The sequence below is a fragment of the Zootoca vivipara genome, chromosome 1, assembly GCF_965207765.1.
Source record: "Zootoca vivipara chromosome 1, rZooViv2.hap1.1, whole genome shotgun sequence".
NCBI classification, from domain to species: domain Eukaryota; kingdom Metazoa; phylum Chordata; class Lepidosauria; order Squamata; family Lacertidae; genus Zootoca; species Zootoca vivipara.
The window spans coordinates 73,555,280-73,578,818 of record NC_142582.1 but is presented as its reverse complement, the minus strand read 5'-3'; the positions used below and the strand labels follow the sequence as shown (position 1 = coordinate 73,578,818).

The 23,539-nt window shown below is 42.4% G+C and overlaps 2 protein-coding genes across 2 annotated transcripts in view; one reads left to right on the top strand and one right to left on the bottom strand.

Annotated features, from left to right (window-relative positions):
- Positions 1 to 12,958, top strand: part of BBOX1 (gamma-butyrobetaine hydroxylase 1) — a 33,004-nt gene extending 20,046 nt beyond the window's left edge. Inside the window, exons 5-8 of the mRNA XM_035117640.3 lie at positions 6,019 to 6,124; positions 10,229 to 10,425; positions 11,103 to 11,269; positions 12,252 to 12,958. Coding sequence (XP_034973531.3) covers positions 6,019 to 6,124; positions 10,229 to 10,425; positions 11,103 to 11,269; positions 12,252 to 12,412 — 631 coding nt within the window. The 3' untranslated portion in view covers positions 12,413 to 12,958. The remainder of the gene's footprint in view (positions 1 to 6,018; positions 6,125 to 10,228; positions 10,426 to 11,102; positions 11,270 to 12,251) is intronic.
- LOC118086259 (uncharacterized) overlaps positions 3,169 to 23,539 on the bottom strand; it is a 91,005-nt gene continuing 70,634 nt past the window's right edge. The window contains exon 4 of the mRNA XM_088668091.1: positions 3,169 to 4,606. Within this exon, the coding sequence (XP_088524217.1) occupies positions 4,530 to 4,606 (77 nt within the window). The 3' untranslated portion in view covers positions 3,169 to 4,529. The remainder of the gene's footprint in view (positions 4,607 to 23,539) is intronic.

Sequence of the window (23,539 nt, the reverse complement as noted above, 5' to 3'; positions counted from 1 at the left end):
TGCATTCAAGTATACACTTGATTTTTCTCCATAGTGATTTTTCTCCATAGTGATTTTTCTCCATAGTGATAGAGTCAGTGGTACAAGATTCTAGTAAGATACTTTACAGAGATGACAGAAATGCAAGGTTTTGCATCTTAGTTTCCGTTGTGTACTGTTTCCCCCCATTCTATCATCTAATCAACCCAGTTAGAATGATAAAATTATACAAATTTATAGCAGTTCCAGAAATTCAGGGAAATTTATGCAGCAAACCAGTGAAATGCTTATTTAAGAGAAGCCAGCTTAGGGTAAGGTTACCAGATTTTTTTTTCAATGAATCTGGGGACACTTTTCAACTGTCCCCGTAGGGATGATAGGATTTTGTCAGGGGACCGATTTGTAAATCCGGGGACTGTCCCCGGGAAACGGGGACATCTGGTAACCTTAGTTTAGGGGCCGATTTAAAGGCCTGCAAAGGTAAGACATTACAAATTTCAGCTGAAATATAGTCTCACAGTCCTGGGGACACCACTGAAAAGGTCCTGTCACTTTTGCCTACCAACCTGATTGCACTTACCCAAGTGGGGACATACAAGTAGGGCCTTGAAGGTTGAACTTAAGAGTGCAGGTAAATGTGTCCTTCAGATAACCTGGTCCCAAACTGTTTAGAGCTTTAAAGTTCAGCACAGTGCTTTAAATGGGGCCTGGTCCTGAACTTAACCAGCAACTAGTGCAATTAGTTGGCAGGAAGATTCATGAACAATCAAAGAAACATTTAAACATTTCAGTGTGGTATAGTGTAGTAGTAATTTTTTTGGATATACAACCAGAAAGTATCCATGCCTCTCTTCAATAGCATTGGCTATTCTTCTGTAGTTCTCCATGTTGTATTGTTATGAACAGGGATTTTCAATTTTGACAAATATGAAAGATCAGAAAAGAGAAAGGCTTCTTTTTGTTGGTGAGGAGATGAGAGTTTGTCTCAAATTAGACCTAATATAAATGAGATTACCTGGCAAAAGCAAGCTCACACCTCTCATTGAGTTTGTATACATACTTAAGGTACACATGTAAGAGACACATGTATAATTACCGGTATATTCTGCAGATAATTCATGTACTGTAGCTGAATTTATACTTTTGGGATGTCCCATGATCATATTCTAGCCTAGCTGTGTTCTATGATATAAATCATGCACTGCTAGAAGTTATTTATTTTTGTTTTCCAATGTATTTCTTATTCTGAAAATAGAGAAGAGTTTGAGAAACACTGTCCTAAGATGAAAGCTCTCTGCCACACTAGAAAATGATTGGAATGAAAATGTTATCGTTTAGACCAGGCATAGACAACCTCGGCTCTCCAGTTGTTTTGGAACTACAACTCCCATGATCCCTAGCTAACAGGGCTCAGGGATCATGGGAGTTGTAGTTCCAAAACACCTGGAGAGCCAAGGTTGCCTATGCCTGGTTTAGACATTCATAATTCAGTCTAGTGGATCTCTAACAGTCTCAACTATTTGGCCTTCTGACCCTAGGCCAGGAACAGGGAACATTTGGCCCTCCAAATGTTGCTGAAGTACAATTCCCATCAGCCACAGTTACCATGGCCAATGGCCCAGGAGGATGGGAGTTGTAGTTCAGTAATATCTGGAAGGCCATAGGTTCTCCGCAGCCGCCCCTAGCCTTTTCAGTTGCCATGGTCTACTTTTTGCCAATCAACAGGCCCTTGTAAGATAGGTAAGAAAGGCATCAGACCAGCCTCCCTGAGGAAAGCATTCTACAAACGGGGAGCCACTGCCGCAAAGCTCCATTCTCATGTTGCCACCCTCCAGCCCTTTTGTGGAGTAGGCACACGAAAAAGGACCTCAAATGATGATTGCAGAAAAATAAAAAAAATTCCTTCAGTAGCACCTTAAAGACCAACTAAGTTTTTATTTTGGTATGAGCTTTCGTGTGCATGCACACTTCTTCAGATACAGTGAAATGGAAGTTTCCAGGCACTTATGTAGAGAAGGGGTGGGGAGGGGTGGGGAGGGGGAGGGGGGATCACTCAGAAGGGTGGTGGAAATGGGTGATTGACTGACTGATAGCTGTTGATGACCGCAAACGACTGCAAATGGTTTTGCATGAAAAAGCAAGGGTTGAGATGGCTGAAGATCGCTTATCATGTATAATGAGATAAAAATCTGATATCTCTGTTCAAACCAGGTCCCTCCATGGTTTTGAGCTTGGTGATAAGTTGCAATTCAGCAACTTCTCTTTCCAGTCTATTTCTGAAATTCTTTTGTAGTAAGACAGCTACTTTGAGATCTTGTATAGAATGTCCTGGGAGATTGAAGTGTTCTCCTACTGGTTTTTCTGTCTTCTGGTTCCTGATGTCAGATTTATGTCCATTTATCCTTTGGCGTAGGGTTTGGCCTGTTTGTCCAATATAGAGAGCTATCAGTCAGTCAATCACCCATTTCCACCACCCGAGTGATCCCCCCTCCCCCTCCCCACCCCTCCCCACCCCTTCTCTACATAAGTGCCTGGAAACTTCCATTTCACTGTATCTGAAGAAGTGTGCATGCACACGAAAGCTCATACCAAAATAAAAACTTAGTTGGTCTTTAAGGTGCTACTGAAGGAATTTTTTTTATTTTACTTCGATCCAGACCAACACGGCTACCTACCTGTAACCAGATGATTGCAGAGTTACACTTGCATTAAAAGTTGCACAAATCCTAAAACCACTCTCTCCTGTTGCAACACAAACGTTTGTACAACCATCATTAAAATCTACAGTTTTTGACGATTGATTCTCTCCGATGACTTGTAAATGGGGCAGGGGGAAGCAGAGGAGAAAAGGCATGCCACATTTGACTGTTACCATATGCATTTTTGCCATTTCTGTTAGTTAAATATTTTACTATTTTAGCCACAAAATCCAGAACATCGGGGAGGGGGAGCCAAAGAATACCTTTAATGTTTTCCGCCTCTCGGATAATAACAATTCCAGCTAAACATCTCTTTTATTTTTAGCATCTCCTTTTTAGAGTTAGCAGTGTGATAAACAACAAATGCCTCTCCCTTCTGTGGATGAAGCTATTTAAAATAAACAGAAGAAAGAAAAAATACTCCTAAGGCTTGGCTAGAAGAGTCACATTCCTTCCAGAAGCAGCAATGATTTACTTCCCCCTGATAATGTTTTTGTACAAGGACACATGAATATTGTATTGGTGTATGCAGGGTTGGCTAAGCATAGTGTGGGGTGGATGGAGGAAATAGGGCCATCCAACCCTGATGCTGAGAATAGTGGAGGAGATCCTTCTCTCTCATTAGTTGGTCGCTTGCTAATGAAGAGAGAGGAAGTAAATGTTTCAGCCAAGTACTAAGAGAATGACTGAAGGAAAACAACAAAACCTTCGCCTTGCTAGGCTGAAATTATCTAGTCATTGACAACAACAAATAAAATCTGGGATGTTGCCACTTCCAGAATGTATGAAAAAAGAACAGATAAATTGCATTATTGAGTAGGCTGGCAAATTTGTAGAAAGGGAAACTTTAGCACGGCCAAATTTTAACGTGGATCAAATGAACTTTTTTTAAAAAATAAAAAAGTCAAAGGGGGAAAATTAAAAAATTATTTTAAAACATACCCTCCCTATCTGTAGAATTGTAGTTAAATTTTACAAGCACTTTAGATACAAGTAATTGTTAGGCCAGAGAACTTGAGTCCCAGACACATGATGAAATCAGGGGCCTGTGTGGATAATAAAAGCTGGTTCTTGGAGATGATTTGCCCCTCTGCGCCAAAGAAAAGGGACAGAGATAGACGCCAAACTGTGAAATGTTGCTTTTATAGCCTAGCAGACCTGTGGACTTTTGCATGGTGGCAGTGGTCCTGTTGCAACTCACCTTTTTTCAGGCCAGCACCAGTTGAAGACCTGTGTTTGATAGCATGCTTAAGCAAAACCCAAGATTTGGGTTCCTAGATTTCAAAAATCAAAACAAGTCGCTATACATTAAATCATACTTGCCAGGAAGATCTGGCTGATCATCTTTAGACAAGAAAAAACAGACTCACAGATACAAAAATAAACTATGATGTACCCCGGAAGCATATATAAAAGGTAGTAAACAATGATACAAATAAACAAAACATATTTGTGGGTCTTTCTGCTGTTTGTATTTTTATTTTTTTTACATATGGACACATTATATAGTGCACTTTATCATTGGTCATCTTGAGTCCCTGTTCATTCTATGCAGAAGAGGGTCAAAGTACAATAAGTGATGCATTCATGTACCTTCTTGTTGGAGCTACTCCTGTGAGATAGAAAAATAATAATCATCATCTGTTGCTCACAAAGAGAGAGAGAGAGGGAGAGGGAGAGAGAACCATGAACCAGCATTATTCAACCCTCTGATATGGAGTTTTCCTTTCTCCTTGAGTCCTCCAACCTTCTCCTTCAACTCCTGTATCCTCCATTACTCCATTCCTCTTTTCTTCAAGCATCTTTCCTTTGGGTTCCTTGCCTCTTAGTTACAGCTTCCTCTGTTAGTCTTCAAGTTTGTACTGGGCTGCATTTGATTTTGTATCCCCCAGCATGGGTGCAATGTTCCAGTACATTAATCGCATGGGCTGCAAGCAGATTAAACAAAACAAAAGAAAGTTATCCTCTTTAAATAGCTTTCCTCAGAAGCAACCGAGTCACAGGGGTTAAATTTCTTGGAAACCAGTAAATTGCTTTGGAGCCTTTTTAATTAAAGAGGCCAAACGTACCATGAAGCCCAGATGACATAATACAAATTGAGCAGGGTGGAAATGTGGTTGAGGTTGTCATATTTCAGAATTGAGCTCACACACTCTTGAGTACATAATAATGTACCAAAAATCATATGGCATTCCCCATGACATTTAAATAGTCTTGTGACTACCATTCACATCTTTCTAGAATTTCTGCTTGCAGATCTTAGGCCTGACTCAAATCCTTGAACACATAACAACAGATATATAATAACAGATAAATATTTAGTTGAGGTGTGATATAAAATAAACATTCTCTTTCAGTTTTCAGTGGGCAATGTCTTGAATATTTGTTCTACACTAAATATATGTTAAATATTTCCTTTTAAATTATTTTCATGAGCTACGACATGGGTTTCATATATTGACAGGCACTTCCTAAACAATGTCTGATCTATGTATTATGCTTTTGATATTGATGGGATTCCATCGCCCAATGTTTATTTGAACCAGAGAATGTGGTTTTCAGTCTTGGCCTCTGCTTCATATTTTGGCTGCATTGCAATGTCTTCTACGTTCCCTTGTATTTCAACCATTTCACCCTATATAATCTGTCCCTGTTGTCAGCAAAGGCGCTCTTTCTTATTCGTGTTAGTTCATTAAACCTGGGAAATGCAGAAGGAAATAGGGAGCATAAATTGTGCAGCCTGCTCTTAACTTGGAAGGGGAACGAATGAGGTGTGTATAGCTCAATATTTTTGATTGGCACATTTGTTTTATCCTGAAAGACAAGTTTTGTAAAGAAGCCCTTTGATGTCCCAAACAATATCAAAACTTAAATTTCACTGAAAGATGCAGGGCATCTAGACACTCCAAGTGAGCGCTTATAATGCTTAGAGCTTTGCTGTTTAGACAATCAGTTAATTAGATTGATCAAACAGTTTTAACCGCTTAATGAAAATGAACTGATAAGTACTTCCAGAAACAGCATATTGACAAGTGTGATGTTAAAAAGTATTCCCTTCTATGCAGAAGAGACAGAGGAATGTCTCTTCTAACCATGCCATTAAATGCATAAATGGAAATGGGAGCTGCTGGGGAACTGGTAATTATCAAGATTATAGCTAGCAGGGAAGAGAACTTTAACCCTTTCCCCTCTTGTCCCTGTGGTTCTAAAATAGTCATCTCATAAAAATGATGACTCACATTTTATGACCCGCCAATTTTTTAAGTAGACAGATTTACAGGTAGATTATTACACTTTTCTCCAACCACTCTGTTTTTTTTCTTTCTTGCTCATTATAAAGGCCCACGTGGCAAGTTCAAGACAAAGTGGACGCGAACAATGTGGCTTACACAACTGAAAAGCTGAGTTTGCATACTGATTACCCTGTTCTTCAGTTTCCACCTGGGGTAAGAGGAAGCAATGTTTCTACATGAAGTGTTGCTGTCTAGTGAGGCAAGGAGAGAACTAGGAACTAATCCAAAACCATCTTATCTGAAACCTGTGTTTGTCCATGTTTTTCAATTACTTTTCTACCTATCATTATCCTGTAAGCTCAGGCAGAGTTTAGTTGTTGAAAAGATCACTTAGCTATTGATCAAGCTGCTGCTGCCTTATTCTCAGTGACCAAAGTTTATTTCCAGATGCTATTCCATCACACCAGTTTGTCATACAACCTGTCACCCATTATGTTATTCTTTCTGGATTCAGCTTCAGTTGGGTCTCGACAATCTACAAGAGGGGTAGACAACATGAGGCCCCCAGATGTTGAGGGACTCTTATCATTCCTGAGCATTGGCCATTTTTGCTGGGCTGATGAAAACTGTAGTCCACCATCATCTGGAGTAGTCCACCATCATCTATGTTGGCTACCCATGAGAACCCCAGAAAACAGAAGTTTAGATTCTTAAAAAAAATATGATTCAGCTTTGTATTATTGGTGTTCTGATGCCATAGTGGGTGATAGATCTTACAAACTGTGAGAGATGGGGAATCATAGAATCATCGAGTTGGAAGAGACCACAAGGGCCATCCAGTCCAACCCCTCTGTAAATAAAATGAGGACAGTATTAATTGCAAAATAGCAACAGCTACAAGAGCTTTTCAACAGCTGAATCTTCATAAGGTCTAAGCCAGTAGTCCTGTATCTATGTTGGAACAGGAGTGAGGAGGAGAAGACAGAGCTCTGTGACAGTTTGCAGGGACGTTTTCATAGGAAGAAGCACCTACATCACTGAACACAGCTTTCCCACTAGGAAAAAGTGAGAGATCTTTAAAGTGGTCTCACGTGACCTTAACCAGGTCCCACAGCCACATGCCAACTGCATACAATCAACAGTCAACAGAGTCTTATAATCCCCTGTTGATTACCAATATGTCTGCAGAAGTGCAAATTGAACAGTGTGAATACACCTTCTGGTGGAGCTTATACTGATTCCAACAAGTTCTCTGTGTAGAGACCAGTGTTCCCAACACTTGGGGCTCCAGCTGTTTTGGGACTACAGTTCCCATCATCCCTGACCACTGGTCCTGCTGGCTAGGGAGCTGATGATGGGAGTTGTAGTTCAAAAACAGCTGGAGACCCAAGTTTGGGAAACACTGGTGTAGACCAATCTTTCACAACCTGGTGTCCCCCAGGGCATCTGATGAGAGTTATACTCCAAAAGATCTGGACGGCACCAGGTTCTGGAAGGCTGATGTAGACACTTCAAAGCAACTCTCCTAAATCAAAGGCAACTCAGCATTCACCTGCAGCTTTGAGAAATGTGCAGTGGGGGCAAGACAGCCTTCTAATTCTCTTGCCCACAAGAAAGCATCCATTTGTTGAGGAGCAAAGGCGTTTCAATGGAGAACATGGAAAAAACTTGTCTGTCCAGCGCTTGAATAACCTACTGAACTTATGACATGGTGACAAAAGCTCTGCCTTTCTGTCTACATTAGCACAGGCGGGAGATTAATGTGCAGACCACAGATGCTGTCGGAAACTTTTGCTCAAGGCCCTCAGACGATTTGTAGCAATCATGTTATTAATGAATGGAGCAGGCCAGCATCATGTGCTTCTAAAGAGGTGCCAGATCTTTCACTGTGCTACCTTGAAAATTCATTTCAATGCTGTACAAGCGGGTATGGCATGGAAACAGAGGGGTATCCCTCATGAGAGAAGCTTAGCTCACTGTCTCATGTGCCAAGAATCACACACTGCCATATGCTGTTAGCCACAATCTTTTTTTTTCAATTCAGAAATACTTTTAGGAAATAGAAATGGTGTTTTGTTTTGTCTTTTTTCCCCATTTTTGGAAGCAATCTGCCATCTACACACTCTCTCAGTCTGCCTAATTTTACGATGCTTTCTGAAATGTTGCCAAAATGTTTTGCAAAGAGTAGCAAAAAGTGACTCCAAAAATATTGTTTCTCCTGCCCCACCTTCATTCACAACAGTCTTTTTCGGACGGTGGGCTGCTGCATGGTGGGCCTCAGTGCCACATCCTGCCCAGTGCCTCCTCACTTGCTTGCCCTGCCCTGCTGTACTTTGGCTTTTTGGCTGAGCCAATGGACCAGGAACTCCTTGCATGTTGAGTGAAGCCGGTAGGGAGGAAGGGAGGTCTCCCTCCTCTGAGGAGAAAGAAAGGGCCTGAGAAAGTGCTGAAGGAAATTAGAAAGTGACGTAATGTAATAGATATTAACCATTCATTGTTATTAGTAAAATAATAATGTTATAAATCCATAAACTTGGGGTCGAAAGGAAAGATTTAAGAAAGGAAAGCAGTTATAGGGGAAATAAGTGAATGTAAAAGGAACAGGGAGAAGGGATGAAAGAAACTGGCAGCTGGAGCAGGAATAAGGTACAAGCTGAGTGTGAAAAGAGAACTGGAGAAGAATTTACAGAAGGTGATTACAGTAGGGTGGGGGTGGGGTAGACTCAGAAGGGGGAAATATATATTTTTTAAAGCCTTCTCGACTTAAGAGTCTCTGGATCAGCAAGTTCTGCCCAAAGGCTGAGTCGCAATATCAAGAGCAAAAAGGTCTGTTCTTAGCTTGAGGAAAGCACACATCTGGAACTCCTTGCCACAAGGAAAGCAATAGTGAGCATGGCAACTAGGAACAATGGAAAACATAGCTCTACTTTTCCCACATCGCTGGATGCTGCTGTGCATTCTCACAGTAGCACCTAAAGATATGGGGGGGGGGTGAAACTACATTTCCCACGGCTTAACCAAACAGAGACTCTGTTACCTCTGGACTCCTTCCTCCCATACTATGCCCCACTTTAGTTAAGTAATGGGGACTCCGGGAGAGCCCCAAATTTGGACAGGTCTGGGTTCTATCCCTGCTGGTTTGAAAGGATTGAAGCCACACACAGTCATTAGTCCTACTCCTTACTGCTCCTGCCACAGTCATGGGCAGACAGCACTGATTTCCTTCCACAGTCTTGCAGATAAAGGTGATTAGTAGTCTTACCTGTAGGAACATCAAGTGAGCAGAAATAAGTGCTTAGGCAGTTTTATATTCCCTTAACCCAATGTTTTACAGTATGATTAGACTTAAGAGTATTTTATAAAGCTCCCCATAATTTTTGCACCATAAGCATACCCAGTGTCTCAGTTTTAATTAGACTAATTGCAACTTGTTGTTGTTTAGTCGTTTAGTCATGTCCGACTCATCATGACCCCATGGACCAGAGCACACCAGGCACTTGTGTCTTCCACTGCCTCCCACAGTTTGGTCAGACTCATGTTGGTAGCTTTGAGAACACTGTCCAACCATCTCATCCTCTATCGTCCCCTTCTCCTTGTGCCCTCAATCTTTCTCAACATCAGGGTCTTTTCCAGGGAGTCTTCTCTTCTCATGAGGTGGCCAAAGTATTGGAGCCCCAACTTCAGGACCTGTCCTTCCAGTGAGCACTCAGGGCTGATTTCCTTCAGAATGGATAGGTTTGATCTTCTTGCAGTCCATGGGACTCTCAAGAGTCTCCTCCAGCACCATAATTCAAAAGCATCAATTCTTCGGCGAACAGCCTTCTTTATGGTCCAGCTCTCACTTCCATACATCACTACTGGGAAAACCATAGCTTTAACTATACGGACCTTTGTCGGCAACTACCTGAATATAACTGCCCCCACATTTTTCAGGAGCAATTGCAAAAATCGAATCAAGCAGCTGTATAATGGCTATTGGTCAGCAGACCCATTCATAACCCTTATTAGCCAGTTTTACGTATTATAACCATTTGCCACTGGAACAATACTGGTAGAAAACAGGTGTAAAGCTGTACTGAGTCAGAACCTTTTTCTATTTTTAAAAGTCTAGTCCAGCCCATCTTAGGGTGTGTTTGCAATAGGTAAAAGCAAAGAGATTATTATTTATTTGTTTGTTTAAAAAAAGCTAATTCAGAATTGATTTTTTTTAAAAAAAAAGAAAAAAGAAAAATGTAGTCCACAACAATAAACTGATGGCTATGAAAGGGGACATTTCTAGATCGGCGCCTGTTATAATGTGGCATTAATTTGTTTCAGATTCAGTTACTCCATTGTATAAAACAGACGTCTACTGGGGGAGAGAGTGAAGCTGTGGATGGATTTCATGTAGCAAACAAGCTTAAGGAACAAAACCCTCAAGCCTTCCGTATCCTAACCTCCACCTATGTGGACTTCACAGATATTGGGGTTGATTACTGTGATTTCTCCATGCAGTCCAAACAAAGAATTATAGAGTAAGTAACAAAGAAGCATCTGATTATACCATACCAATATCATCCTGTATTGATGGCACTGCCTAGCTGTTTAATCTTGAATTACAGGCAACAGCTATCATTTTGCACCATTTCTGTAACAAAAAGTGAGCTTGCCATCTTGTGGACAAGAAAAAAACAACAGCTCTTTTTTTAAAAAAGTCTGTACTATTAGATGTATTAAGTTGTACAGTGGGTGCTCAGGTTGCGAACGTGATCCATGCGGGAGGCACGTTCACAACCCACAGCACTGCATCTACACATGCGCGGGTCGTGATTCGGTGCGTCTGTGCATGCGCAAAGCGCGATTTAGCACTTCTGTGCATGGACAAGCGCCGAAACCCGGAAGTAACCCCTTCCGGGTTCAGTGGGGTGTGCAACCCGAAAATGCGCAACCCGAAGCGTCTGTATCCCGAGGTATGACTGTAATATACTTTGGTGGGGAGAGTTGTGGGGTGGGGAGGGGAGAAGAAATTTATATCTTTAATTCTACTTTTTGTTAGCATAACCCTTAGCAAAGCACTGCGTGTTAGTGAAGAACTGCTCTTAGGGGAGCCTTATAAGATTAAACAATTTCAAATAATTATGAATTGTGTTTTCTTACACCAAACCTGTTGAAATAGTTTCTGGGCAGCACATTTTTCTCCCTATCTCAACAGTGTGGATGAGAAAGGTGAAGTGGTTCGTATCAACTTCAACAATGCAACCAGAGACACAGTATTTGATATACCTGCTGAGAAAGTAAAGCCATTTTATGCTGCTCTCAAGGACTATGTTGATTTATTAAACAGCAAGGATAATAAATGCATCTACAAAATGAAACCAGGTAAGTAAAGTAACTGCATAATAAGCTAAAATGCTTTCAGTAGCAAGACTAGCAATTTTCTTATGCAGGAGTAATGAATCTGCCAGTTGTGATTTCTCTCAGTTTCCCTTTTTTTTTTAGTCTTAAATACAGTTCATTGCATTTCCTCAATAGGTTGCAATTTTTTAAAAAGTCATCTCCAGAATTCACCAGCATTTTAGTGCACATTTCTCCTAATATACACATTTGCATGCAATTTTGACATATATTTTTTGCAAGAAATTTCTCCTAATATGGTGCATTTTTATGTCATTTTCACCAATATATATACAGTTTTGCGCACATTCTCTTGATGAGAGAATTGAATCCCAAAAATAGGTTAGTCGTGAATTTTGAAAGAGATTTTTTTTTCAATTTGCATTTTTTTCAGGAAATGGGAAAATTCACCTTAAAAATGTGAACTGCACTGAATTTCTCCAACATTCCTACTCTTGGGTCTGCTTAAAACTTTATTGTCATTCCTCTCTAGCTATGTAGTGACTGCTGTGTGTGTGTGCCCCCCTTTTCTTTTCCTTCTTTGGATGTTGCCGTGGCCTTTGGCTAGTGCAATAAAATCCAATAAATTTGTATTATTTATATATGCATTGCCACATCAATTTTTTAAAAAATGTCTTGATGGGGCTTCACTAACACAAAACATTGTCAGCTATGAGAAGGATTGGCCCACACATGAGGCAAGGTAAGGTAACCACTTCAGGTGGCAGAATCCACAGATCCCAATGTAGATATCTATTCCCTCCCCCACCCCACCCCGGTTCCTGATGTAGATCTTCCCTCACCCTTGTTTCCCTGGTAGGGAGGGAGGCACCATTTTGTGGTTCATCTCAGGTGCCAAAATGTCTTAGGCCGGCCTTCTCCTGGTCTATCACATTTTTGAAAACTCTATACAGTACATGCATACTACTAATTGTATTCCAAAATGCACCCTTCGTCATATTTATAGGTGAAATAGTAGTGTTTGACAACTGGCGTTTGCTTCACGGTCGGCAGAGTTACGAAGCAGGAACGGAGATATCCCGTCACCTTGAAGGCGCTTATGCAGACTGGGATGTGGTGATGTCAAGGCTCCGAATTTTGCGAAAGAACATTCTGAGCAGAAAGTAACCCTTGAAAGTTTGACTACTGGGGACTTGCAGCCTGAGCAGGTGTGGAGTAGCCTTCAACGGATCCACTAGGTTTCCAGTGTTCTCAGGGAATTCCTGGCTGTCTTCGCTCCCCTGTTAAAACAATGTTGACTTGAGTGGTTAGCATAACAGCATGTAAATGGCCTTTCCTGCTGACAACAGCCTGGCCACACTTCCTGTTTTTTCCAGAGATTTACAGGCAAGGAAGCAACTAGGATAACAGGGCAAGAAGAGGTGGAGAATTTGCAACAAGTATTGGAGCCCATCTGAAAGCTTATGCTTTGTCAATGATATTGCCAAAGAAACCAGAATGGGCAGGGGGCTTTCTGGTAATGGTGTCTACTTTGTGGAATACCCTCCCCATTTAAGTCCACATGGCTATATCACTGCTGGTTTTGTTCAGCAGGCTTTTGAAGGGTACTGTTCATTGTTTTCATTTGGCTGTGTCTTTTATACTTTTTAAAATGTTTTATTGATTTGGGTGGGTTTTTAAAAAAATAAACATTGATTTTTCTTGTGTAAGCTATCATGAGTTTACTGTTTATTATTATTCTAAAGACAGGCTAAAAATGGTGTTGATGACAACAGTATCAACCACCACCACCAGTTATCAGGTTTTTACAATATAATATGTGGGTCTCCCATTTGCCTGCTGCATGGAGAGCAACACATTTTTATCTTCTAATCAAGTCTCAAAAGATTATCTGAAAGGCAAACTGATACTACTTTTCTTTTAAAATAGTAATAATAAACAAGCACAGGGTGACTGCAAACCAAACAGAAAGTATGACAGTGAAAAATGTATGTTTTGCACCATAATGGAATTCCTGTGATGTACAGAACTGGCAACTGTTTTCTTCCATGTTTCCCACTTCAACTAGTTCACTATTGCATCAGTGATGCTGGCATTCTTTTAAGCTCATTTCATATTAATGCTTCTTTGCTGGATGAAACCGAGAACTTGTGCCTTGCCCTTTTACTGAAGTGGACTTAGAAGAATTAGGGTGCATTGTATACCTGAAGGAGCGTCTCCACCCCCATCGTCTCCACCCCCATTGTTCTGCCCGGACACTGAGGTCCAGCTCCGAGGGCCTTCTGGCGGTTCCCTCACTACGAGAAGCCAAGTTACAGGGAACCAGGCAGAGGGCCTTCTCGGTAGTGGCACCCACCCTGTGGAATACCCTCCCACTAGAGGTCAAAGAGAACAATTACCAGACCTTTAGAAGGCATCTCAAGGCAGCCCTGTTTAGGGAAGCTTTTAATGTTTGATGGATTTCTGTATTTTAGAATTTCTGTTTTGTTGGAAGCCACCCAGAGTGGCTGGGGGAACCCGGCCAGATGGGCGGGGTATAAATAATAAATTATTATTAATTATTATTATTTATTATTATTATTATTTTGTTGTACTGACTCTGGTTGTTTTCATTCTAGCCCTGTTGCCCTACATTGGTCCAGAATTGCAATCCCTTGTTCACTCTGTTTTTTTAAAAAACAGAGCCATCCAGATGATGTCATTGCTAGTCCACTACTTGCCAGTGTTTTCTGAGTGGTCCTCCTGGTTTGGTTTTAAGGCCTGATTTGCACTGGTTTCCCCGCAACATGTAACAGAATTGAAGAGCTAGCCTTTTATGGACGGACTAGCAAATAACAACGGATACTCCTGGCAGGAGGTGGGTCTATGACTTTACTATGGTAATGTTCTTGGAGATTTCTTGTTGGACTGCCAACTGGTGCTCCTTCTCCATTACTTCTAAAAAGGCATTCACAGTTGCAGGCAACTACCAGTACCTCCATCTCCGTCACCTCAGTGGCTCTGCACTTCTTCATGCAGCATAATGGAGGCATCCCACAACCAGAGGTTCTGTCATAAAAAAGAGCCCTATCTAGTTCCCCTTCTAGGTTCTGCCTTTTGTAAATTGGCCACACACACATCCTCTTGTTGACACTCTGTCAGCCACCAAGAGAAACACTGCCACTTCTAGGAAGGCCTTAGTTTCCATCCCTGAAAAATCACTGAAGTTAAAGCAGTGGATGCATTTTGGCTCACCTTCACTTAAAAAAAGAGAGATTAAAACCCATTGTGATCCACTGATTACCGCTGCTGTTTATTTCATTTATTGTTTTAAAGCATTTTGCCCTGCTCTTTAGCCATAAAATCAATCTAAAAGGCATGACACCAAAGTCAAAATGGCTTTAGGATGATATAGGAAGAGGAAAACAAGCAAACAACGGCACCGATTCTTAAAGTTACAGGGAGAGGAGGAGCTGAAAGGAGCTGGTCTCTCAGCAGAGCCAGTAGAATGGCATTGCTCTCCATCTCCCATTCTTTTTCAGCCTGTTGGAATAGCAGCAGTGCATGGTGGGGGGATGGGAGGATGGGGACAGAGTGTGAGCAGAAGTAGCAGTGCCTTCTCAGCAGAGAAGATGCTGCTTTTACCAGGATGGAACGAGACAACAGCGAAGTTGGAGGACCTCTGTGTTGGTGGCAGAAAGCTAAAGGGACCTCTGACCATTGGGTCCAGTTGTGACCGACTCTGGGGTGTGGCGCTCATCTCGCGTTATTGGCCGAGGGAGCCAGCGTACAGCTTCCAGGTCATGTGGCCAGCATGACAAAGCCACTTCTGGGGAACCAGAGCAGCACACGGAAACGCCGTTTACCTTCCTGCTGTAGTGGTACCTATTTATCTACTTGCACTTTGACATGCTTTCAAACTGCTAGGTTGGCAGGAGCTGGGACCGAACATGAGGAGCTCACCCCATCGCGGGGATTCAAACCGCCGACCTTCTGATTGGCAATCCCTAGGCTCTATGGTTTAACCCACAGTGCCACCCGTGCCCCGTTGGTGGCATAGTGACATCCTAAAAGTATATGTGAATGTGCAGGAAAATGAGGATACCAACCCAAATCTCTCCTGACCTCACTGCCTCCTTATCTTTCTTACCCCCCCCCAAGCCTGATAATTGCAGTGCCTCCACCAAGAAGGCACCACTGCCACCCTGCTCTCCTTGACACACCACTGCTGTGATGGGTCATTGAGCAAACTTGCCTGAATTCACCTGGCAGTACAGCTGTGGCTGATTACAACCAACAGCAGTGTAAGGCATCTATCCAGCCCAAAAAGACTTTTCCTAAATGTGAGCACTTCAAGACTCAGTTTAATAAATGCTATTATTTCCCCTCCTTTTCGTAGTAGAATGAGCTAAAGTCACAGTTAAGATTTACATTGGAATCTGGATTTGAGAATGCAAGCTGAGCCCCAAGCAATACAAAAGAATGGCTTTTCCTTCCTGCTCTGAATTTTGGCATCACTTTAGAGTTTGATATAATACAGCACGAGCTGATGTGACATAACATAAACATTGGCTTCTAATTGCTACTCGATCCCCTTAATTCCTCTCTTATTTTCCATCCAAACAGTTTTATGTTTTCTAATCTGTGTGTATTAAAACAATTTTCCAGTGGTCTTGCTCATTTAACTGCAAGTCAACTTTTCTGTGTTTACTGTGTGCTTTCCTACAGCAAAACCAAAAATTCTTAAGTTTGATTCAGCCTTTCAACCCCAAAGCTTCCTGAAAACCACTTGGTTGTGTGTTTATGCATTAATAAACTCTAGTTTTGGAACCAGTTATCCGATTGGATTTTTGCCTACTTGCAAAAACACATTCCCAGCTATAATCATGCCTTGCACAGATGCTAAAATAAAGATAACTCTGGAGGAAGACTACTTTAGAGGTAATCATGGAAAGCCTTTTTGCTAAACTTGTAGATATGCACGGCTGTGATAAGATTTTGATTTGTTCTAAACAGAAAGCTGCTCGGCTACATGAAGGGAAATTGTGGCTCAGCCAAATCTATGAGGATTGCTTTTGGTGGGATATCCACTGTTGCAAGAATGGTGTTCCTTCAGAGTGGGTTTTACTAATGTTAGTGTAGTAGGACTGTTTTTTTCAAATACTTCATGGCATAGATAAGAAATTTACCCCGTGGCATTTGCCTTGTGGACATCCTCTCCTGCCCCCATTTGTCAATCTAAGTGATTTGAGGTAAATGGATTTGTGATTTCCAGTTAGTCAACAATGACAGCAGCAACAACATGGTGTGAATTTTGTAGGCTGGTTGGGTTTTGGGTTCAGAAACTCTGAATTAGGTAGATTCACCTCTGAATGAAGTGAACTGAAATGAATCTCTTCCCCCCATTCCCAGACTCTTCTTATTTGGTAGTTGTTTCAGGAGCAGAGTAAATAGCAATGTCTGGATCAGGAGGACACAGTTTCTTTTGACACACAGTTCTTCCCACAAGCAGCTGTCTTGATATTTTATATCCCAGGGAAGGGCAGACGTCAGGCTTGAGGCATTTCCTTTGTTTTTTAACTAGAATCTTAATATCCACCAGCAGGAGCCAGGTGCAGAATAGATACACTTAGAATAAAAAAAAAATTATGAGCCCAGGAATTTGTTTTGATACCAGAACTGAGCAGAGCTCACAGTTGTTCCACACAAAAGCCCAGACCTGGTTACCTCCACATCCAGTCACAGGTTATGCCCCTTAGCATCCCTCCTTTCAAGTGAAATCACAGTAACAGAATATACATAGAACTAGCTTGCTACACCCTGATGACTAGATAAGCCTGGCAACGGAAGCCTTTTGCTATCTTAGTTTAAACTGGGGACACAAAGCAATGACCCCATACCCAACATGGTCATGGGGTTGGGATTGCACCATGGATAAACAGCTCCCATGCCATTTTGTGTATGCACAAATGGGAACTCAAGGTGGCAATTGTTCTGTTATTTCCATCATGCCATTGAGCTGCAAATCCTACCTAAAGCTTAGTCTGAATCTCCACGGAGCATTCTGAGGAGTGCAACTCATGCTTGTCAGCATAAACATGCTTCCGAAATATTGACGATAAAAACCATTTTGAATATCCTACACATGCCTGGATCTTAACCTCAGGTACTTTGTCTGTACTATACAGCGCTAGCCTTTTGCTGTCCTTCGGGTTTGTAAATGGCAAGGAAGGGTTTCCATCTAGTGGCTTCATAAGGTAATTGTACACAATTTATAGGATACCTGTGAAGAAACTGGAGGGGCTTTAGAGAAAGCTGAACGCTCCTTTTACTGTGTCAAAGGAAGTGGAGAGTTATATAACTACCCCCTTCCTCTGTCTCTGCAGAGGAACAAAGCAGTTTAAGAGCAAAGTTATTTCTCCTTCTCACCTCTTTTCTAGGGAGGAGCAGAGACGTGCATTGACTTCTCCTCTTTTTGTTCCAGTAAGTTCGTCTGCAATCAAAGCTCAGCTTGTCCCTCTGCTCACCCCTCCCAGCTCAGCTGGCTTTCCAGCCGTGCAGACCTCCACCTGCTGACCGATGGTCTACTGGTGGCATCCCTCCCAGTCTGGAGGAAAGCCCCCAAACAGGGCATTCTGGGGGTGGGTTGAGGATGCACCTGAGCCAGGCTAGGAGTCAACTGGTCCCCAAGTTGCTTGCACAACTGACACTAGTCAACATCAGGCCCAAGCTTCCATCCATACACACGCAGTAGCAGATGCCTATGGGAATCCTGCATGCAGGACCTGACTGCAACAACACACTCCCAACTTCTCCCAGTAACTGGTTTTCCGATGCATCCTGCCTATGACATCTTCCATGAATGTGTCTAAGCTTTTAAAGTCATCTAATGGGAGCACATTCCGCAGTCTGACTATGCTCTGTGTGAACAAGTGCTTTGCCTCCCATTACAACAGTCGGCTCCATTGATTGCTCCTGGGATCTAGTGTTACGAGAGGTAAGCAGAGATAGACTCCCCCTTGTCCATTTTCTGAACATCATGCATAACCTTATACATCTCTAGCATGTCCACCCTTACTCGCTTTTCTTTATGAACTAAAAAGCCATAAATACTGCAACCTCTCTCTCACACGAGACTTGTTCCGGCCCCTTAGCCATTCTGGTTGCCTGTTTCTGAACCTACTGGCTACTTGCAGTTGTAAAGGGGATTTCTTTATACCGCATGAATGAAGGAAGCCTCTTGATAAAGGCAAGCCACAGCAGTTGTGAGTTCTACAGGGTGTAGGGTGCTGCTGAATTTTTCTATCTTCCTTGTATTACATAGAGCCCTCAAGTCTTAAAATGGCATCAGTAAATGTTCTCACACACCCCTAATATTAGTAACTAGAGAAGAAGCAGCTCATTACACCTCTTGCTGTTCGGAACATGGCAACAACATTACAGATTTCTTTGAGGATGTCAACATGTAAACCAAATGAAAATTCACACAAAGGCGAAAGAAATGGAGTATCCTAGGTATTTATAGTCATGGTCTCATTGAGACATTTGAAATGAGCCAGATTTTCCATTAGTATGGAAATTAGTATGGAAATCTCCACTGGCCTTCAAAAGACAGTGTTATTTAGGACTATGGGATATTTAGTACTACCATTTTCACTTTGTTTTCTATTAATGTCAAAGAATTAATGTTAAAGAAAGAAATATAGAAACCTGTGCAATAAAGGAAATGCATTTTCTCATTAATCTACAGAACCATAAAAGTAGATTACTCCCTACAAATCACTGCACAACTATTAGCAATGATAATTATTTCCCCATTTGCAGTTTTAAGGACCTAGCCTAGGGCATATACAGAGCAGTGGAGAAACAGGAAATCAATCAATAGGGTGACTGCACCTTTGTGCATAGTTTCCATGGCAATCCAGTGCATTTTTGCTACTTCTCAAGGTGGTTCTCGACCTCTAAACGCTCAAACGTCACAGCACCAGGTCACCATTGAAACAGACAAGTTACTGTAAATGCAATCACACATTTAACCTCACATTGATGCCTTTGAAAACAGATCTTCTATAGCATGTTCCACCACTGGTGGCTTTCTTTTTTCTTTGTTTCTACAGCTTTACCTTTGGATTTTTAAAGTTCAAAAAGTTTTCTTTTCTTTTCTATATTGTTTGTTAACACCATCGTTGTTTGGCCTCACACCAATATTTTCTTCAACTTGGCACCTCTGACCTGAGGCAAACCACAAAATGCCCCCCGCTGCCAGAGAAGAAACCATGAGTGAAAATCTATGGCAGGAGCAAGGTAGGAATAAAGCAGTGTTTCTCAACCTTTTTTGGGCCAAGGCACACTTGTTCCATGAAAAAAATCACGAGGCACACCACCATTAAAAAAGTTTAAAAATTTAACTCTGTGCCGCCCTATATTGACTATATAATTATGACTGTAAGAAACACTTGCCAATTGCTGTGTTGGTTGCAATCTCCTGTAATAAGGCTTCACAAGCCGCTGATTTCTCTGCCAGCACAATCCTTTGCTCAGCAAGTTTCAGGTTGAGCTCATCCAGCCAGCTTCTTTAAGTTTGTCTAAAACCACCCTCCCGTGGTGGTGGCTGTTGAGAGCTGCGCTCACCCCGCGTCGTGACCCGGCCGGCTTCCTTTCCGGTGGGTCAGCACAGATTATTGGCGGCCGCCAGGCACGTGACAATGCAAATCGCCCTTCTCGTCGCCGCACATCGCGGCACAGCAGCCAGCGTCTCGCGGCACACTAGTGTGCCGCGGAACAGCGGTTGAGAAACGCTGGAATAAAGATCTACATGAGGAACAGGGAGGGGGGACCAGCAGGACCTCCTATTTGCCAAGAGGTTGCTGTAGAGACAGGGGGGGCAAGGAGGTGGCAGAGCCAGCCTCCAAGGAGCACGCCACAGCCGTCACCGCCACCATGGCAGTGGCAGCAGGTGATGCATTCTTTGAACGGCTGTCCCCATGGGTGCTACTGCCCGAGGCAGTCGCCTCACCTTCCCTCATGAGTGGGGTGGCCCTGATTGTACTAAAGAGACCAAACCACCCAGTTCTGCCTCTGTTCACCCTGTCACTTAGAAACAGAATATACTTAGCTGTTCCTGCTTCCTCAGCAAACACTGATAGCCCAGCCGTTAGAAACAGGTTGGCTCCTAAGCAAAGGGCTGAAGAAAAATGAATGAACTATCCGAACACAAAGAGGACTGGAAACATGAAACCTTTTATCTGCTTAAACCTGCTTTACATTTTAGAAAGCTGACCTAAATGTTGAACTTTGCCTCATCTTCCATCTCTTTACTCAGTCACTGTGGACTTGTTTAGATGGCATTTACAGGAACCTATGGAGTGTTCTTTTATTAAAACACACTTCTAGTTGTCCAACTTTTTTTTTATAAAAAAGTTGCCCTCTTTAATGTCATTTTTCTTGTCAAATGTTATCTCTGCAGGTCGGAACTTTTCCTGCGACTGAAACTATGTCAACACCAGCCTCCATTCTCCTCTCTCAGGCTCAAGCTAACACTATGTCAACAAACTCAGATATTTGCACACACAAAGAAGTGTTGACCACTGCACTTAAAAAAAAATGGGTGTTCAGTTGAAAGGTCAACAGAAATTACCCTTTCAGCTTACCTGACAATATTTGAGCTTTGTGGGAAGAACAAGATGTTAAACTGAAGCCTGAAAAAGTCAATATTTAACACTGTGCTGCAACCTGTAAATGTGAAATGTCACAGAGAAGTCAGATTGGTATCATGCGCCTTGGCCGTAGCCAAGGCAATGTTTTGGGTCATCAGTGGGGCCACCAGCTCCCTTGAAAGAATTGGCTTTTATACCTGGATATCTGGGGATATATATATATATATATATATATATATATATATATATATATATATATATAACCTTGTTAATATTACCTTTTGAGTCCAAAACTCTCTTTAACAAAATTGCAGTAGTTCTGCTAACCTTCTGTAACACCACTCAATATACAGTAGTGCCAAGCAGGATTCCAGTTAAATGACACAATGATGAGGCTCGGAGAACCTGGGTGAGATCAGGTGTACAATTATTACAATGCTTGGTCTGGAACATATGGGTTTGCCCCACCCCAGTCATCAGATCAGTTGTTTGATGTGCAGGGAGGAGGCAACACAAACATCCCAGGTGATCTGAATTGATCAGCTGGGAGAGGTGTCCAATATGCATGCCTAGTGTGTGTGCACAGGGTGGCCACGTCCACTTTTGGTAAGGTAAAGGTAAAAGTAAAGGACCCCTGGACGGTTAAGTCCAGTCAAAGGTGACTATGGTGTTGTGGCGTTTATCTTTCAGGCCGAGGGAGTCGGTGTTTGTCCAGAGACAGCTTTCTGGGTCAGATGGCCAGCTGTCTCTGGTGCAACTGGACACCGTGACGGAAACCAGAGTTCACAGAAACGCTGTTTACCTTCCCGCCTCAGTAGTACCTGTTTATCTACTTGCACTGGCATGCTTTCAAACTGCTAGGTTGGCAGGAGCTGGAAAAGAGCAACGGGAGCTCAGTCCGTTGCGGGGATTCGAACTGCCACAGCGCCACCCACATCCCTCCACTTTTGGTAACACCATCTCGTCCACAAAGGATGAATGTGCTCAGGAAAGGCTATCAATCCCTGCCCTGTATAGTCCTATGAGCTATAAATATAACCTATTCCCCCTATGCAGCACTACTCGTTGAGAGCTGGAGTATAATTTTACACTATACACATTCTTCATCTTAGGTTAAATAAAGACCTTTGGGTCCCTGAATTCCCGGTTCCCCATTTCTTGTTTTCCCATTTGGCTCTGCAGAAAAATAATTTGCGCCTGGAACGTATTATTTTGCACAGGAGAACTTCCAGCAATATAAATATGTCACTTAGTGGAAGTTTCTGACACCTCCGGTTAGACGGCGGAGAGGCAATTCAGCATGTTAAAGCACCACCAATTTGTTCTTTTGTGAGCCAGGGCTGTCACCATCATGGGAAGGAGTCCAGGGTCTGCTAAATGCCTGCTTACACCACTCAGCAGCCCTCATCCTTGAGGCTTCACAGGCAGCTTTGCCCTCCAGCAGGTCATCCATTCAGGGACTGGTTATACTTGTGATGAGTTTAACTCTAGTACGGCTTCTGTACTGCGATATTCTCCCTGGTGCGAGTTGTGTGACATGGGCTAACACTCAGGGATATTCAATAGAAATCCACAGTTGGTCTTTTGCAGCATCTGGCTGCATCTTCACTGCAATACATGAGCATTTCCTCTCTCCTTCGTTCAAGAGCATATTTTCCTGGCCAGGCTGGATGTGAGGTTTTGCCCAGCATCCACCTTTGTGGCCTAAGTAAGAAATCCAACCCAGAAAAATTATATGTGCACGAAAATCTGTTTCCTTCCACACTGCCAGATTGAAGCAAATGTGTTTAGTTTCAGGGTGTACACCAACTGGGAAGATATTTTAAGTGTTCCAGCAGATTTTCCACTGCCAGGGAGATCAACTGTGACAAGATGGCCTAATTAAGCCATCATTTAAGCTAGGCATTTGCTAGAAGGGATTGCCAGGTAAGCAGCAAGAGGTACTTTAAATGGGGGAAGAAATGATCAAACACAGGTGACAGTTCTTAGGTAGCTGACTAGCAAAAAAATCTGCCATTGCACTTTGTGTGTGGGGGCTCATGCGCATAATGTTGCAGGTGTTAAATTTAGGACTCATCTTGGGAGCAAAAATAGATTGGGAAGGAGCCATCCTTGGTGCTGCTTTTCAGGAAGTGAGACTATATTGACCTTGGCTCACACTTGAGATGATATGCTGTCAAGTCAAATTAAGGCAGCATGAAAACAACGAGAGCAGTCTATTTGCCTGCAAGTTTGTTCAGTCACTGATTGCATTCATACCCAGAAAAGAGCAGCTGTGTTTACATCCACAGAGTCCACCCTCCCCATTCTAATTAATTCATGGCCCATTGATCACCCTGTGAATACACTTACAGTGCCATGTGCGCTTTGAGAAATGAATGAGTCCATGCAATTATAATTCCGCTCTGATGTTCAGGCCACAAGGCTCAGCATAGGAGGCAAGCAAAAGGCCATTTTGTGACACAGCAGGCTGAAATCTGTTCCCATCGGGGGCATGACTCTACATTTTGAAACAGGAGCTGCACTTACGTGGCCTGACTCTTCCGCTGAAGTCAAGGCAAATTCACAAGTTCCAATGGGGAGCTGGGCCTTATTATTAGTTTACCGTAGTTGCAAGAACAACATAGAATAGGTTGAAACCTGCATATTTATTGGAACA